Genomic DNA, 15,229 nt, shown 5'->3' with positions numbered 1-15,229 from the left:
AAAAAATCACCCCATTACCTCCAAAATAGGGGTATTGGACTGGCAGTTGTTGTTTGAGACAGCATGGACATGAAGAGATGATATCTCTCTCCCCTTTTAAGCTTAAATTTTTGTACATGAACTTGAAGAAGAACTCTCTAGCTGAGGTCTTAATTGCTTTCCTTCCTAGTTTCTCCTTGCCCTGTTTTACCAATATAGTGAACATTTAGCATAATAACTGGAGCTCGCGTGTCCCGCTGTTGACAAGCTAATGAGCTGGTCACATGATCCCATTTTAAAGTTGAGGACACCAAGGCTCAGAGATAATCACAGCATCTTGGGCACTAGGAGGGACCTTTAAAGGTATCTAATCCAACCCTTTTGCCCCTACCTCTAATCCGACCACTTGATAATGGGAGAAGTTAAAGTTATGACCCAATTACACACCCTGTAAGTGGTGGAACCTGAACTTGAGCCTGCTTTTCTATCACTGTCTTCTTCCCAAGCTGCCTCAGTATTTGCTTGAGATCCTCTTGCCTGTGGAGGGGAAGGCAGCCCAGGAATGAGTTCCTGGTCATTTCTGGGGCTACAGAGGTCCAGGTAACAATTTTACCTTGGGACTTCCTTGTTGGCCCTGCTGTGAAGGCCTTCCTACAGCTACCTTTCAGGGAGGTTTTTTATCTTCTTCTCTAGTTTTGGGAGTCGCCTTAACAGGTGGGTCTGACCTGTATACACCCAGGTAGGCACTTATTCCCAGCTCCTTAATCCAGTCCAAGGTTCTGTCTCTAGAAAAGGGTAGAGGAGGATTGTGCCCTGTGAAATCCTGACCTTATATTGGAACGTGGAAGATTTTCTAGTGATTTTTCCTATCCCGCATCTACTTTTTTCAAACTTGTTTGAGACCAAGATAAAGCACACCCATTTCCAAGGTGTAACTCCTGCCTGAAGTCATTCACCAGCCACTTGTACTTGAGTGTCCCGGGATGACATCTCTGACCCAGGGTGAACCTCCCAACAGTGTTTCCATATCTTGGTTTGTATTTATATTCTTTTCAGTAAAAAAAAAGAAATACTGCAATATGATTTGTAGTACGCTAAGAACAAGCTTGAGAGAAGGCTTTCAGTACTAAATACAGTAACCTATTGATAATACTTGTCACCTTTAATTGCTTTCAAATGACTCCTTGTGGTTACTCTTATCTCTCCCATGAAAACCCATATCTAGCTAAAGCCTGAAAAAATAGCAAGTACATTTCTTTCTAACCGCCCTGCATTCATTTGGGGTGGAGATGATTAGAAGCGCAGTTAATTGTTAGTAATATAAACCCTAAGACTGGAGCACTTAGGGCTCTTTTGCTACTCAACAGAGTCCTTTTGTGGCTGGTTTTTGAGCACAGACACATCTCCTTTATTTTTACATACAGAGCTGTCTTTGACATACAACCCAAAAATTTACTTGAAGCAACCTAAATAGCATGAGAGAGAATGTCTGTTTGGTTGGGTTATTTTCTTTTTAAACATTGAGTATTACAGAGAGAGTATCCTTACGGCATCATATGAGTATGTTCCATATAGAACAACTGAATGTAGGCAATTTCTTAAGTAGGAAGTAAGCACAACATGCTTTTTAAATTCACCTCAAATGTTTTGAATCCTTGATGTTCGTAACCATTCAGGAGTCTCTAAAACTAGGTTTTGAAATATGAACTAAATAGAATTGATAATAGAGGGGTTTTTTTTCTGTCATAGGTACAATTTGAAAAACATTTATGTGTATATGTTTGTTTCAAAAATAATTTAAAATGGCTGATCAGAAATACAGTAATATATGCACAAAACAAAGAAATCAAGAAAAAAGTAAAATATATAGGAAAATAAAATTAAGCTAAGAATAAGGTTACTACATAGATGTTATCCTATGAGGTTCATCTATTTGGTCTACTAGTGGGTACAAGAGGTATACCTAAGTTTAAATAAAAATTCTAGTATTGAGTATAATTCACACCTCTTTTCATTGTCCTACAGTTCTTAACTGTGCCAGAAACAACTCTAAATTTTCACATTTGTGAATTAGCATATGTAGTGATAATCCTCCTTGAATATTCCTGCCCTTTAGTCATTTTACTTCTAATTAGCATGTTGTCCTCAGAGGCTGATGAAGGAAAAAGGATGTAGTAGTAATCCCAGCTCATTTTTTTCTTGGTTAAAAAATGGGGGTGTGTGAAGGGGGGTATATGGGAAGTGGGATGGCATAGGGCAGTTAGATATTAATAGAACCATTTGGAAGAGAATAAAGAAAAAAATTTTAATTTGTGATTTTTAGTTAACAAAGTCATCACAAGAAGGATTTCATAAAGATATTAAAGCAGGCTTTCAGAGAATGTGTAACATTTCTTGATATTAAATATTTCCCAACTCACATAATTATAAGCCAAAATGTCTTAGGTACTCAGGATCAAACATTTTGTAAAAAGCTTCTCGATCAAACAATCTTGAACACATAATTATCTAGAAGGAACTGAAAAGAATGCAAAGCATTAGAGAACATACTTGTTCAACAATATGGTAAATGTATCAAACCAACAGAATCTTATGTTCTACTAAAATTATAAAAGTTATGTAAACAGAGTATTTATGATAAAAATGAGAAAAATTAAAACTTATATGTAAACAAAATACATAAGATATCTAAGCTAAACAAAGAATAAGGGTGGTATGTAAAAACAAAATATGGGGTTGTTGGAAAAGGAATGATGTATTTTTCTGTTTTTCATTGCAAAAATGCGTCATGACTTTTCCGACAACCCAATAGTTATATGGAGTTGACTAGAGAATGAATTTATTTTCTTTCTCACAGTATTTTGTAATGGTTTGTCATTATAAATATTGAAGGAGAAGAAAAGAAATGAAAACAAATTTTTCACATGAAGAATTTTTTTTACAGATCTACCAAATTGTACTTTCTACTCATTCAAATGTGATTTGTTTTTGAAGTCTAAAATTTACAGACTCAGATGGGAGATTATCTAAACTAGTTTTTTTGCCATTAAAATTCATGCTCTGGGGGGTATTTTTCCATGGAAATTTATTACAGGAGAACTCAACAGTGTTCTTTTCTTCTTTCCAATCCTGATTTTTCTTAGGGATTGCCATAGGAGTCTTGGTTCGAGAATACAGCAAGCTGTCTAACCTGGAGAAGTTCTACTTTGCCTTTCCTGGAGAAATCCTAATGAGGATGCTGAAACTCATCATTTTGCCATTAATTGTATCAAGCATGATTACAGGTACCTTGAGAAAAAGAATGTTCTCTATGATTATTTAAGGAGCCAACACTTAAATTGTTCGTTTCTAATCATGGAAAAAATCAGAGTGTATTTGGTGCATCCAACAGAAACATATACACACATACACACACACACACACACACACACACACACACACTCACTCACTCACTCACTCACTCACTCACTCACTCACTCACTCCTTACTTGGAAAGTGTATATTTGCTTGAGTGAAATGTTTCATTATTCACAAAGTGGCATTGCTTTGTGGCATTTCTCTGCCTCTAGTGCTGACCACCACAGCTCAAGTCTTCATTTTGACCAGCCATATGATGTCTTGTGGGGAAGATGCCATTTTTACACATCTTATAAATAAAACTCTTTCCAGGGCACAGAAGGAAAAAAAAAAAAAAGCCAATCTGGTCACTGAAATGTCAGCAGGTATTCTCAGAGGAAATGTGGTTGTCAGTTTGTATCACATTTTCAGTTCACTCATTTGTTTCCCAACTGCAGCTGCCCTGCCCCCTGCCCTCGCAGCAGCTGCCTACAGGGCCCTCTCCCATTCTCTTCACCCACTTCCACTCCTCCACAGAGCTCAGAACTGGTTATATACCTGCCCTGGAAATTTGCCCATGGGACCAGCAGCCACATCCTGTGGGAAAGGTTTAATTATAGGTTTGCACCGTATTTTAAATACCTAGTATTTTTAAATCTGAACCTGTGACACAGTTGAATTTGGAAATGATTGTTCCCTTATTGATCATTAGATTGCAGGTTCCTTTAAAGGGCAAGCTCCCTTAGTAGATGGAGATTAATTTGGTTTACAGAAACAGCATTTGTCTGGGTATGGCAAGCTTCTCTGTGCCTTTCATAGTTTCTTGTCCTTATCTTAATTCTGGCAATAGGCAAAATGTGGCATGACAAGTCACTGGTGTTGTCAGCTTGAAAATCAAGATTTTATATAGCCATGCAATTAAGATTTTTGACGTATCCCCTTCTAGAACATTTTTCTCCACTGCCGCTAAAGAGACCTTGGACTGGTCTATGTAGAGTACTGGACATTGGCTGGGGAAGGGAGGGTGGGTGTCAGGATCTGCTGCACTCAGCAGTTGTATTGCTTAAAGAGCTGTAGATTTGGCCATTGAACTCTTCAAATGCCAAACCAAGCTGACTAGAATCCCTTGGGAGCCTTGTTCTTAAATGATCTTGGTGTTCTTAGCTAATTACAAACTTAAAGATTGAGCATTTAATTAATTTTATTTATGAATTTAATTATGTTTTGAAATGCCTGGCTTCTTTTAGGCCCTGCAGCCTGAGAGCCAAATAAGCACACCAGTTGCTTGTACTATACAATGTTTATTTCTTTAGCTTGACATTATTGTAAGCATTTATAATTTGGAAGATTTTATATAAGCTTACAGATCTCTGCCTTTCTCAGAAAACAAGCAAGATCAAGAAAAACTGGACCCATTTTCCCACACACCAACAGTGGTCTGGAGCTGAGAGACAGCTACTCATTTAGTTAGGGCGAATGCGTTTAAGGGAACCTCAGTCCTGCCCACTGCGTATTGCCTAATACCTCATCCACATCACTGATTTACCTTACCTACTGGCCACTGCAGGCACTATGATTACAACCCCGCAGAATTTTCTCTATATCAGAGATTCTTAATCTTTTCTTAGGCTCCTCTGAGAACATGATGGAAGCTTTGGACTCTCTCCCAAGAAAAATGTTCTCAGTTGTGCATAATATATACTGTATTTTGCATGCAGTTGTACAAGGTTCATAAACCACTCGATGATAGATACTATTTAAATCTTGTGTCTATGGAGGAAGATAAGGAAGGCTGATCCAAATTAGGCAGCAAATCCAAAACTCATGCAGTAAACCAGGTTTCAGAAGGAAAGGTAATACATGCATGAATATACTGGTTGTATGATATTCAACGTTTGAAAATCTGTACTGCTCTTGGCAGTCAACAACTGGTGAGATTTTTGCAGTCTGGCTGTTGTGGGTGCTACTTCAGCCTTGCACATAATCTAGGAAAATAATTTGCAACCCTCAGCATTCCACTTGTATAACCCAGCTGTTTCTTGAAGCTGTAGTACAGGTCTGGAAATTTCTACATTTTCCTTCACTAAACCCCCAGCTATTAAGAGGAGTTACAGAGCAGAGCCACTACCCATGCTTTTGACATGGAACAAAAAAATGGTCAACGATTTAAAGGACATGAACAAAGCAGGATGGAGACAGTGATTCCATATGTGTTTTAAATTGTCAGATGAAAAGGAAAAAGTAATAACTAGTGTTGGCAAGGCTGTGGGGAAATGGACTCAATCATACATTTTTGGTTACTGTATAAATTGGAAGAAACTTTCTGGGGGGCAGTTTGGAAAATGTTCTGACCTTTCCACTTAGTAATACTGCTTCTTGGAATTTATCATAAAGAACTAATCAGAGATATGTTCAAAGACTTAGGTACAAGGATGTTCATGATAGCATTTTTTTATAATGGTGATAAATTATGAGCAATCTAAATGTGTACTTTATGCGTAAATTAGGATTCCATGCAACTATTAAAAACCTTGTTTTGGGAACATATTTAATGACATGTGGAAATGTTCCTGATATGGTATAAAGTAAGAACATTAAATTATATAACAAGATGTTGTTTACAATCCACATTTTATTAAAATGTATGTACATTTTAAAAAGTTGGGACCAAAACCAAATGGTTGACAACGGTTAGATCTGGATAGTACGAAAATGTGATTTATTGGGTTTTCTTTACATTTTTAAGGCAAACATATGTTACTTTTGTTTGTTTTTATTTTGTATTTTCTTTTTTTTTTTAATCTTTTTTGTGTGTGTTTTAAAAAAAAAAAAAGTGGGATGGATTCTGCCTTGTGTTCCTCCAGCTTTGCCTCTGGGGGTTCCCCGCTCCCCGCCTCCCCAGCTCTGCTCCATCCCTGCAACTCAGCCCCACCTTTAACCTGGTGGGCTTCCTTCCCTAGACCCTGCAATGGCGCTCAGCCTCCCCACCCAGCGCTGTCAGGAGGCTAAAGCAGTAGTTAGAAAATACTCAGGAACCTCGCTGGAGGAGCTCTCACATTTCAGAAGCCAGCAGATCAATAGCTTATTTTATCCATGAATGAGGCCAATGGAGGATGCATATTGAAAGCTGGGGAGAGTTGAATGAGCCCTAAGGATACATAAATTAGAGATAGAGACAGCAAAAATTGAGACCCAAGACTAATAATTGGTGCAGTTCTGCATAAAGGAAACTCTCACCAGATTAACAAGTAGGAAAAAACCCTCTGCTGTCAAAGCTTCTGCTGACATAAAAATACTTACATTATAGCTATTTTTTAAAAAAAACAGGAAGACTCCCTCTTCATGTGATGGTGAGGGTGAGATGTCATGTGAATTAGGGAAATTTAAATAGAGACTGGCTATTAGATGGTATCAAGAAATAGTTGATAATTGTATTAGTGGTGACAATGGTGTTTAGTTATGTAAGAAAACATTCTTATTTTTTAATGCACATGGGATAATGTACGCATGAAATGACAATGCCTGGAATTTGCTTTAAAACAGAAAAAAGAGAGAGAGAAGGCACAAAGACATAATCTCAAGGCATTTTCAGAGACGGTGTAGGCACTAACAGAATTCTACCCATAACTTACATCCTGAGGGCCATACTCGCGCCATAAGCAGAATGGCTCTGCTTGAGCCCTGTTAGCATTTAGGTTTGAAAGCTGTATTTATATCAGACCACAAGGGAAATAGCAAGAGAAATGGCTTATGAGCATGCCTGAGAATTGTAGCTCTGCAAAATCCTGGGCCAGGTCTCACCAGCCAGTAAGTTTAAATTCAGGTCACATTTTCTTTCACACACAATTATGATGACTTGAGCCTCCTACAAGCAGCACAGAAATGGAACAGCCCCCCTCGGCTCCCGCTCCCAGAGCTTCCCTGAGCATCTTTCCAGGATGCTGTGTCTATTGTGCTTGGGAGGGTGTCCCCACCTCTTCCACTCCAGCCCCTTTGCCACGGCCACCTGGGCCAGAAGTACTCCGCTGGGCACAGCTGCCTCCCCTGATGTTTCCTGTGGCTGCTGTCACCCCTCTGATTCTGGGGAGCTCCCCTCTTTTGCTCCCCCATCCTAAGATAGAAATGAGAACTTAATTCTTCATAGCGTATCTGAGACCAGGCTCCTTGGGATGAAGTTTTATGAGAGGCTGGGGGATAAAAGCAAGTGAAACACCGATGGTGACCTCCAGCTGCTCCTTGAAGGGACTCTTCTGAGAGCCCCAGGGTCCCTTTAGAGGACTGCCCCTCTGCTTAGCTGCCATCCTACCTCCAGGAAGCTGGGGCCACCTTACCCCTCCCCATGACAATGATCCAGACATTGCTGCACCTCATACCTCACCACCCGATACTATTCTAAGAAGTTTGTCACACCAGTCCTCCTGTCCTGGCCCCAGAGCAGCCTCTTCCTGGGATGGTTGCCACTGTGGAATACCCACTTCAGAGGAAACCCCCCTCACACTAGAGACTCACACTAGAAAGGATACTATTAGTACCTGCTGGGTGCTGGCATGGCCACCCAGCTTGCAGGAATTAGCATCCCCATGGACTTAGCAAGTCCATTCCCGCTCCCGTGCCCAGTTCACCCTCCAGAGTAAGATGTCCATTGCTACCCACTCCTGTGGCATCTTACTCTGGATTCCCTACAAATGCTGGCTCCTCAAGAAACAACACCAGTTTGCAGCTCCATGCATTCTAAGTTTATACCAAGCCGAGAAAACTCCCTCCTTTCCCTCCACCCCAAGCCACAGAGTCCCTGGGTCCTAGTACTGAAGACTTCGGTAGAAAACCTTTGTGATGTGTTTGTGGAAGACTTTTCATTTTCCGCAAGAGCACTGGTTGGGTAATGGATTTATATTTGTGGGGAGCTTCTCCAAAGATAAATTTAAGACTCCACTCTTGGAAGATGATTAAAAAAAAAAAATTGTTCCAAACTTTTACATGGTTGTTACTCCAACTTCTGCGTCAGGATTTCAAATTTTTTAGGGCTTGATCTCACCTCTCAGGGCAGAAGTTGTGCACAACTTTTTAACAAAGGCTTAGATATAAACAGTATTTATGAAACAGCCAGATGTAGGCTACATACGTGAGTCAAGTTTCTTTTCAAGCAGGGGTCTGTAAGCTTTTTTTGTAAAGGGCCAGACAGTGAATTTTTTAGGCCTTTCAGGCTGTGGGGTCTCTGTTCAGCTACCCAACTATTGGGTTGTCAGAAAAGTCATGATGTATTTTTTCTGTTTCTCGTTGCAAAAATGCATCATGAGTTTTCCGCCAACCCAATAGCTTACAGAAAAGCCACCATAGACAATATGTAAATGTTGGGTGTGGTTGTATACCAATAAAATATTTATTTCCAAAACAGGAGGCCAGCTGGCAGCTGATCTCTTCTGAGATGAAAGATAAGATTAGATTCTGACTCTCATTATACAATCTATAGTTAAGGTGGAATCCAATAAACCAACATACCAAACAGACTCATACCAAGCAATGAGTGTAAAGGCCCTGAAGAGACACTGAAAAATGGAAGATGGAGCAGGATAAAGTGAAGTCAGTCAAGGTTTTGGGAGACTTCTATATTTAAATTCAAGCTTTGCAGGAGTGACACACTTGGATCCTTTGGGCTTGGGAAGGAATTTTTTTAAGGATATGCATTCATTTACTCATAAGCAGCTATGTGCCTGGAAACTGTCCCACATCCCCCAGGAAAGAACTGTGCCATGAGTCTCCCTGAAACGGGGTTCAGTTTAATTCAACAAACATTTTTAACCCCAACTGTGTGAAGACTAACAAAAAAGCACCTATGAGAGGGTAAGGTTCCGGCCACTCCCGTGATCATGGACCCCAGGTTTTCTGCTGGCCAGGTCCATGAGTTCCCTTGTTGACAAGAAGGTATAAGTTGACAATGCATATATCTGTTGGTTGTACAGCTCACTATTAGGTAGCTAAGAGCATGTAATGTCAACTTCAGATATGGTGGGAAGTATGCATGCTTTTCTTGAAACATTGTGATTTTATATAGTTAAGTCTCTATGAAAATTGCCATTTCAAAGTGACTTACAAACTTAAAACTCCATGCTGGAGCATAAGGTTATACAAGCTAAGAATGAACATCTTGCCTCATTTGCAGCATCTGAAATCACTGGGCTCTGCCTGCATTTCAAGGAGTACCTCCTTTTTCTTTCCCCAGCGTTGTATGGGAACCAAGAATGTAAGGCGGCCTAAGCAGTTTGCACACATGCACTAAACAGTTCCCTAAGACCCTCAACACATTTGTGTTGAGTTAGAATGCAACTACTGAAGCCAGAGGATTTATTATATTAATTAGATTTCTATAATGCCTTTTCTCCAGAGAAGGAAGGGGCACATAGTGTATAAGGAATGGAGTTTCCATAACAAACATGCCACTTCATTCAATGTGCCCTGTTTCAGTCTCTCTCTGAGATAGTGAAGCCTGGAGAATCCACCACGAATGAGCTTTCTTTCTGCCTAAACTGGTACTAAACGGGTTCACAGCTCTGTTTCACTATGAATTAACTTGGTTTTGTCTCTTAAAAAAAAAAAAAAAGAGTGCAAAACCATGAGGGGATTCTAAGGAATCTCCTATGTGTTGAATGCAGGGACTATTGATTCATTCATTCATTCATTCATTCATTCCAGCTTCGATGTCTCGGGCTCTGTGCTAGGCACTCAGATATAAAAGGAAGTCCTGTCCCGCAAGAAACTGAGTACATTGCAATTCTGTGTGATAACTAATTTGTGGGAATGAGGACAGTGAAGGGGACACTGGCGTGGAGTTTTAAGGAAAAGATAGGAATCAGAGGAAGTGGGGTGGGCGTTCTAGGCAGAAGAAAATAGCAGAAGGCATGGCATCTTGGGAGGACAGTGAGATTGAAATGCTGGAGACGTGGGGAGGAGGAATGGGAATGGAAGGGTGAGCATGTGGCTTCCTGGGGTTGTGCGCCTTCCTGAGGGCCCTGGACTTGAGCCTGTGGGCGTGGGGAAGCAAGATGTATCAGTGACTCCTCCCTGTGCCCTTCTCTCCAAAGGGACACCCTGAACAGTCTTCAGGTGGGGAAGTATTGTACAAGAAAAAATATTCAGTAACGTTAAAGATGGCAGGGCAGGCTTTATCGAGGCGCATTGTGATTGGTGTAGGGACCACTGCAGAGGGATTTTTGCAGTGGGAGAGAGACACTGGGCTCAACTCTGAATGAATACAGCATGAGCAAGTGGGACTTGATGGCCAAGGAGCAGGGTAGGGGGTCAGGAGATGGAAAATTACTAAGAGGAAGCACCAGGGGTAAGGAGGATTCTTGCTGTAGATGGGCCAGGGTTATCAGACATCAAGGGGAATGGCAGAGGATAAGGAACCTGATTAGATATTAATATTGATACAAGGTGTCGGTGGAGTTCTGGTTAAAATGACTTAGCATGGTTCTTGCTAAAACTAGATTTTACAAGAAAGCATAAATGGGCCTACGAAAAGGTTCAGGAGCCTGACCAAACTTGAGTCAGTATCAATAGATATAGATCTTTGTTAGTATCAATAGATATAGATAGAGAGAGGGACAGGAGTCTAGTGGTTAACAGCACAGATATAGGAGCCAGCCTGCCCAGGTTTGAATCCTGGCTTTGCCATTTACTAGCTGTGAAACCTTGAACAAGGTATTTGTCCTCAACTGTAAAATAGGGAAATAATAGTACTGTTGATGGTGCATTTAAAATGCTATATCGTTTTTTTCATTTACTGTTTTGTCTAATACTGTCAGAAGTGTCAACGTTAAGAAACATCCAAACCTGTAGAGAATTTCTGTAAGAGTTTATTTGAGCCAAAACTGACAACATATGCCAGGAAGCAAGATCTCAAGTGCTTCGGGGAATGACAGTTTGGCAGTTTCTCTCTTGCGGGTACTTATGCTTATTTCAAAAGTGTGCTAACCTAGATGCACAGAAACAATGGACAGGGCTTGCTTAAGGCAAAGATAGACCTTTTACTAAAAAGTGATATGCCTGGGGCCTGGCTACCCACCATGACCTGCCCAGTTAGGAATTTATGATCAGATCACCCTGCGAGGTTACTTTCTGTAGAACCTCTTTTTCATCCACAGAAATTTCTAGAAAGTCCCTGCCTTGGCATCAGAAGCTACAGGGCCGATATTAGAATTGAGCTGTACACATAGGCGTGTACACAATGCATTCATTCTAGAAATGAAAACAATATAAAAACACTTGCTTTGCCCCTGGTTGATGAACTTCACCAGCATACCAGTGAACTTCACCCAGGCTTCTACCCAGAAGCCTGAGCTATCAACTTTATAGGATAAGGAGAAGGAAAGACAGAGCCTGGTAACAATCAGGCTGTGATAGAAAACCAGAAAAGTTTCACTGAGCTCTTAGCTCTCCTGATGTCAAAGCACTGATACGGGCTTTGAAGGAAATGACAGAGTGCCTCAGATCCTGAGAGATGCTTAATGCTTTTATTAGACAATAAGCTTCCTAGAAAAACTCATGGGGTCTTCTAAGAAATTGGTCCCAGTACAAATACCACCACACTCTGTGGTGCAAAAAAAAGTGTTAAAACAGCTCTCCAGACTGCAGAGGAAGCAGGAGACCAGCCCGCTGCTTCTTGACACGTTTTGAACATCAAATGTGAACCTGCTGACAGAGGCTGCAAACTTTAGTTGGTTCTGACTGAGGACCAGGTTATTTCGTTAACTTCACAGAATAGCCTACAGCGGTGATGGAACCTATTTTAAGGGAGTTCTTTGCATTAAAGTCTTTAAGAAAAATAGATGTTCTAGGTGAGGCATGCACAGAAATATATTTTGCATGTTCCCCTCTGCCTCTCCTCTTCCCTTTTCACACCCAAGGGGCATTAATCCGGGCTGCAGATTCCCCTGCGCCCTAGATTAACAAAGTGAGGTCATAGCTAGCCTTGTTTTCCCTGGGAATGAATTTATTTAATCCTCATAGCAATCCAGTAAAAGAGTACAGGAGGTGGGATCTTACTTCTATCTTTAGAGATGAGGAAACAGGAAGTTGAAGAGAGATTAAGCTGCTTTTCCAAGACCACACAGAGCCTAAGGGTAATAATACCTGGGACTGACGCAGTCTCAAGTTTCATTCTGAACATTCTGCTCCAGGGACTGCGCTCAGGGACCAGAGCCTAGACAGAGGGGCCTGGGGACAGGTAGCCATACATAGATAACTAGGTTGTTCCTTCAACCCACACGTTTACAGAGCTCCTCTGATGTGAGGGCATACTGATGAACAGCTAGGTCTGCCAGCAAGGAGCTTCTCGTCTAGTGAGAAAGACAGATGTTAAATGAACCCATTGACAAAAAACGTGAAACATGACATGAGCAGCATGCCAAGTGTGGAAAACTGGAGAGCCTGATTCAGCGTGGAGACTCGGGGAAGGACTCTGATGAAATAACTCGAAAGTAGCCAAAGGAAGGGTAGGAAAAAGCGGTCCAGTAGAAGGAAGAGTCTTTATAACAGCCTTGGAATGGGCAGGAGCTTGGTCTGCTCCAGAAGAGGGCTGGAGGAGGGTGATGCCAGGGGAAGGTGGCACAAGGTGGGACTGGGAGGCAGGCAAGCAGCCTTCCTGCAGGGTCTCATTAGCTGGGGTAAGGATTTTCTGTTTTATCTGAAGTGCCATTGGAGGGTTATATACCTGCATGTGAAATGGCCTGATTTATGTTTTTAAAAGATCTCTTTAGGGACCATGTGATGAAGAAATACAGAGGGATTATGAAAGGAGTGAGGGAATGAATGAGTTAACACTTAAGTGCCTTCCATTTGTCCAGTGACATACTTCATATGATCATTTCATTCAATAATAATGGAGGCTATGTACTAAGTACAAATTAAGTTCCAGGCACTGGACTAGGCGTGTTATAGGTATTATTTCTAATCCCCATGACAGCTGTGCAAGATGAAGTTGTTCACTTTACTCCTCACAATTACCCTTTAGGAGGTAGAGGCATTGAAAACCTCCATTTGATAGATGGGGAAACTGAGTCTGGGAGGAGAAAGCTGGGACTTGAGCCCAGTCTGTCCCACCAGAGCCCATGCTTGTTTCTCTCCATGCTGCTGGCTTCTCTGCTGCATGTTGTGTCCATTCGCCATTGTGAAGCCCCATCAAATACCAGACCAAAAAAAGCTTCCAATAATGGAGTTAATTCTGACACCTTAATCACTAGGGGGAGAGACGGTCATAAAAACTTTGTTCTCCAGTGGAGAACAAAGAGAGCTCTCAAAGGAGTCTTTTGCTCTTGGGTGTTTATTTTTAAAACATGCTATTGTTTAGCAAACGACAACGGCTTTCTTTGTAGTGTTTTTATAAAAAGTTCAAATAGATTATTACTGTGTTGGCCAGAAGCCAGCACCCCAGCTCATCACAGCCTCTTCTGATGAGGTGAAAAAGCAAGTGTGGTTTCTTAATATAAAGAGGTAGCAGGTACCCCTAACTTCCAAGGACAACTTTGGATTGTATTTCTAGGTAACAGCCCCACCTCAAAACTGTCCCTGGTTTTAAAGGACAGCCTTGGGCTCACTGGTAACTGGACTTGGTAAAGAAAAAAAAAAAATTCAGTGACACTGGTAAAAGATAATAAAGCAGACTTCATTCAGGACCATCAAAATAGGTGTCGGGACCATGGCAATGGGATTTGGCAGTGGGGGAGAGAGATTGGGCTCAACTCTGAACACAGCATGGGCAAGTGGGAATTGATGGCCAAGAGCAGGACCGGGAAGACCCCAAGAGCAGTGGATGGAAAATTACTAGAGGAAACTTCCGGGGTAAGGGGGATTCTGGCTAAACTGACCTGAATCTTGTTGAAGATAGGCCAGGGTGATCAGACATCACCTGGGGGATAGTGGAGGACAATATCTGATCACCTGATCAGATATCCAGAGTGATCAGATACCAAAGGTGATCAGATATCAGGGTAGGGGGTTCTAGATAAACTGACTTAGCAGGGTTCTTGCTAAAACTGGATTTTACAAAGAAGTACACAGATGGGCCTAGGAGAAGGTCCATAAGCCAGACTAAAGTGTGATCAAGCAAAGAAGCTTTGTCAGAATCCTACTCATCTTTTTCTGCCCAATCCAAGTGCCACCTGCTGCAAGCGGCTCCTAGTCACCTCAGCCAGGTGACACCTTCGTCTCCTCTGGAAGCTCCCAGCACCTGTCCTCTGCACCAGTGCTCCGCAAAGCATCTAGTTTTTAGACTGGATGGAAAAGATACACTTTTTTACGTTTCTAATCTGTCTCCAATCAATAATCTTTGTAAACTATAATGAAATGAATTACTAGAAAAAGATATACAAAACAAAGATACAAAACGCTAGCCGTATTTTTGGTTATTACACTGAACAGATATAAGATCACTGTCCAATTGCCATAAACGTTTTTAAGTACCTTCGATTTCTATAGAGATCCTGTCACACCTGCTTTGTAATATATTAGTGCACAGTCCCTTCTCCTTCAACTCCCAGAGGGTAGGTATCCAGTCCCAAAAGAAATGAATTCTGGGAGTGGACTATAAAGAGAGGTTGTCCTCTAGACTTCGCAGGACATAAGGCATGGCCTGAGAGCAAGGAAGCCAGGTGGCTATTGAGAGTAAAGCCCCAGGATAAAGCCCGGTGATATTTCACCTGTTTGGAACTAAGATGGGTGTGTCATCTGTCCTACCCCAGTACGTGATGGGGGCCATATTCTTAACCACTGTCATACTGGCTCTGTCCATGTGCTACAAATTCTAGACCAGCGCTACCCAATATAACTCCCTGTGATGGTAGAAATGTTCTTTATTTGTGCTGTCCATTGCAGTAGCCACAAGCTACATGTGGCTAGTGAGCACTTGGAATGTGGCTAG

At 41.4% G+C, this 15,229-nt stretch overlaps 1 protein-coding gene across 1 annotated transcript in view; it reads left to right on the top strand.

Moving 5' to 3' along the window:
• The window catches only part of SLC1A1 (solute carrier family 1 member 1), a 77,473-nt gene that overhangs the window by 34,949 nt on the left and 27,295 nt on the right, over positions 1 to 15,229 (top strand). Inside the window, exon 2 of the mRNA XM_019645916.1 lies at positions 3,123 to 3,263. Coding sequence (XP_019501461.1) covers positions 3,123 to 3,263 — 141 coding nt within the window. The remainder of the gene's footprint in view (positions 1 to 3,122; positions 3,264 to 15,229) is intronic.

This window comes from Hipposideros armiger, unplaced genomic scaffold (genome assembly GCF_001890085.2).
Source record: "Hipposideros armiger isolate ML-2016 unplaced genomic scaffold, ASM189008v1 scaffold_95, whole genome shotgun sequence".
Classification (NCBI taxonomy): Eukaryota; Metazoa; Chordata; class Mammalia; order Chiroptera; family Hipposideridae; genus Hipposideros; species Hipposideros armiger.
Note: the sequence above shows the minus strand (reverse complement) of the source record. Positions and strands in the feature narration are given on the sequence as shown.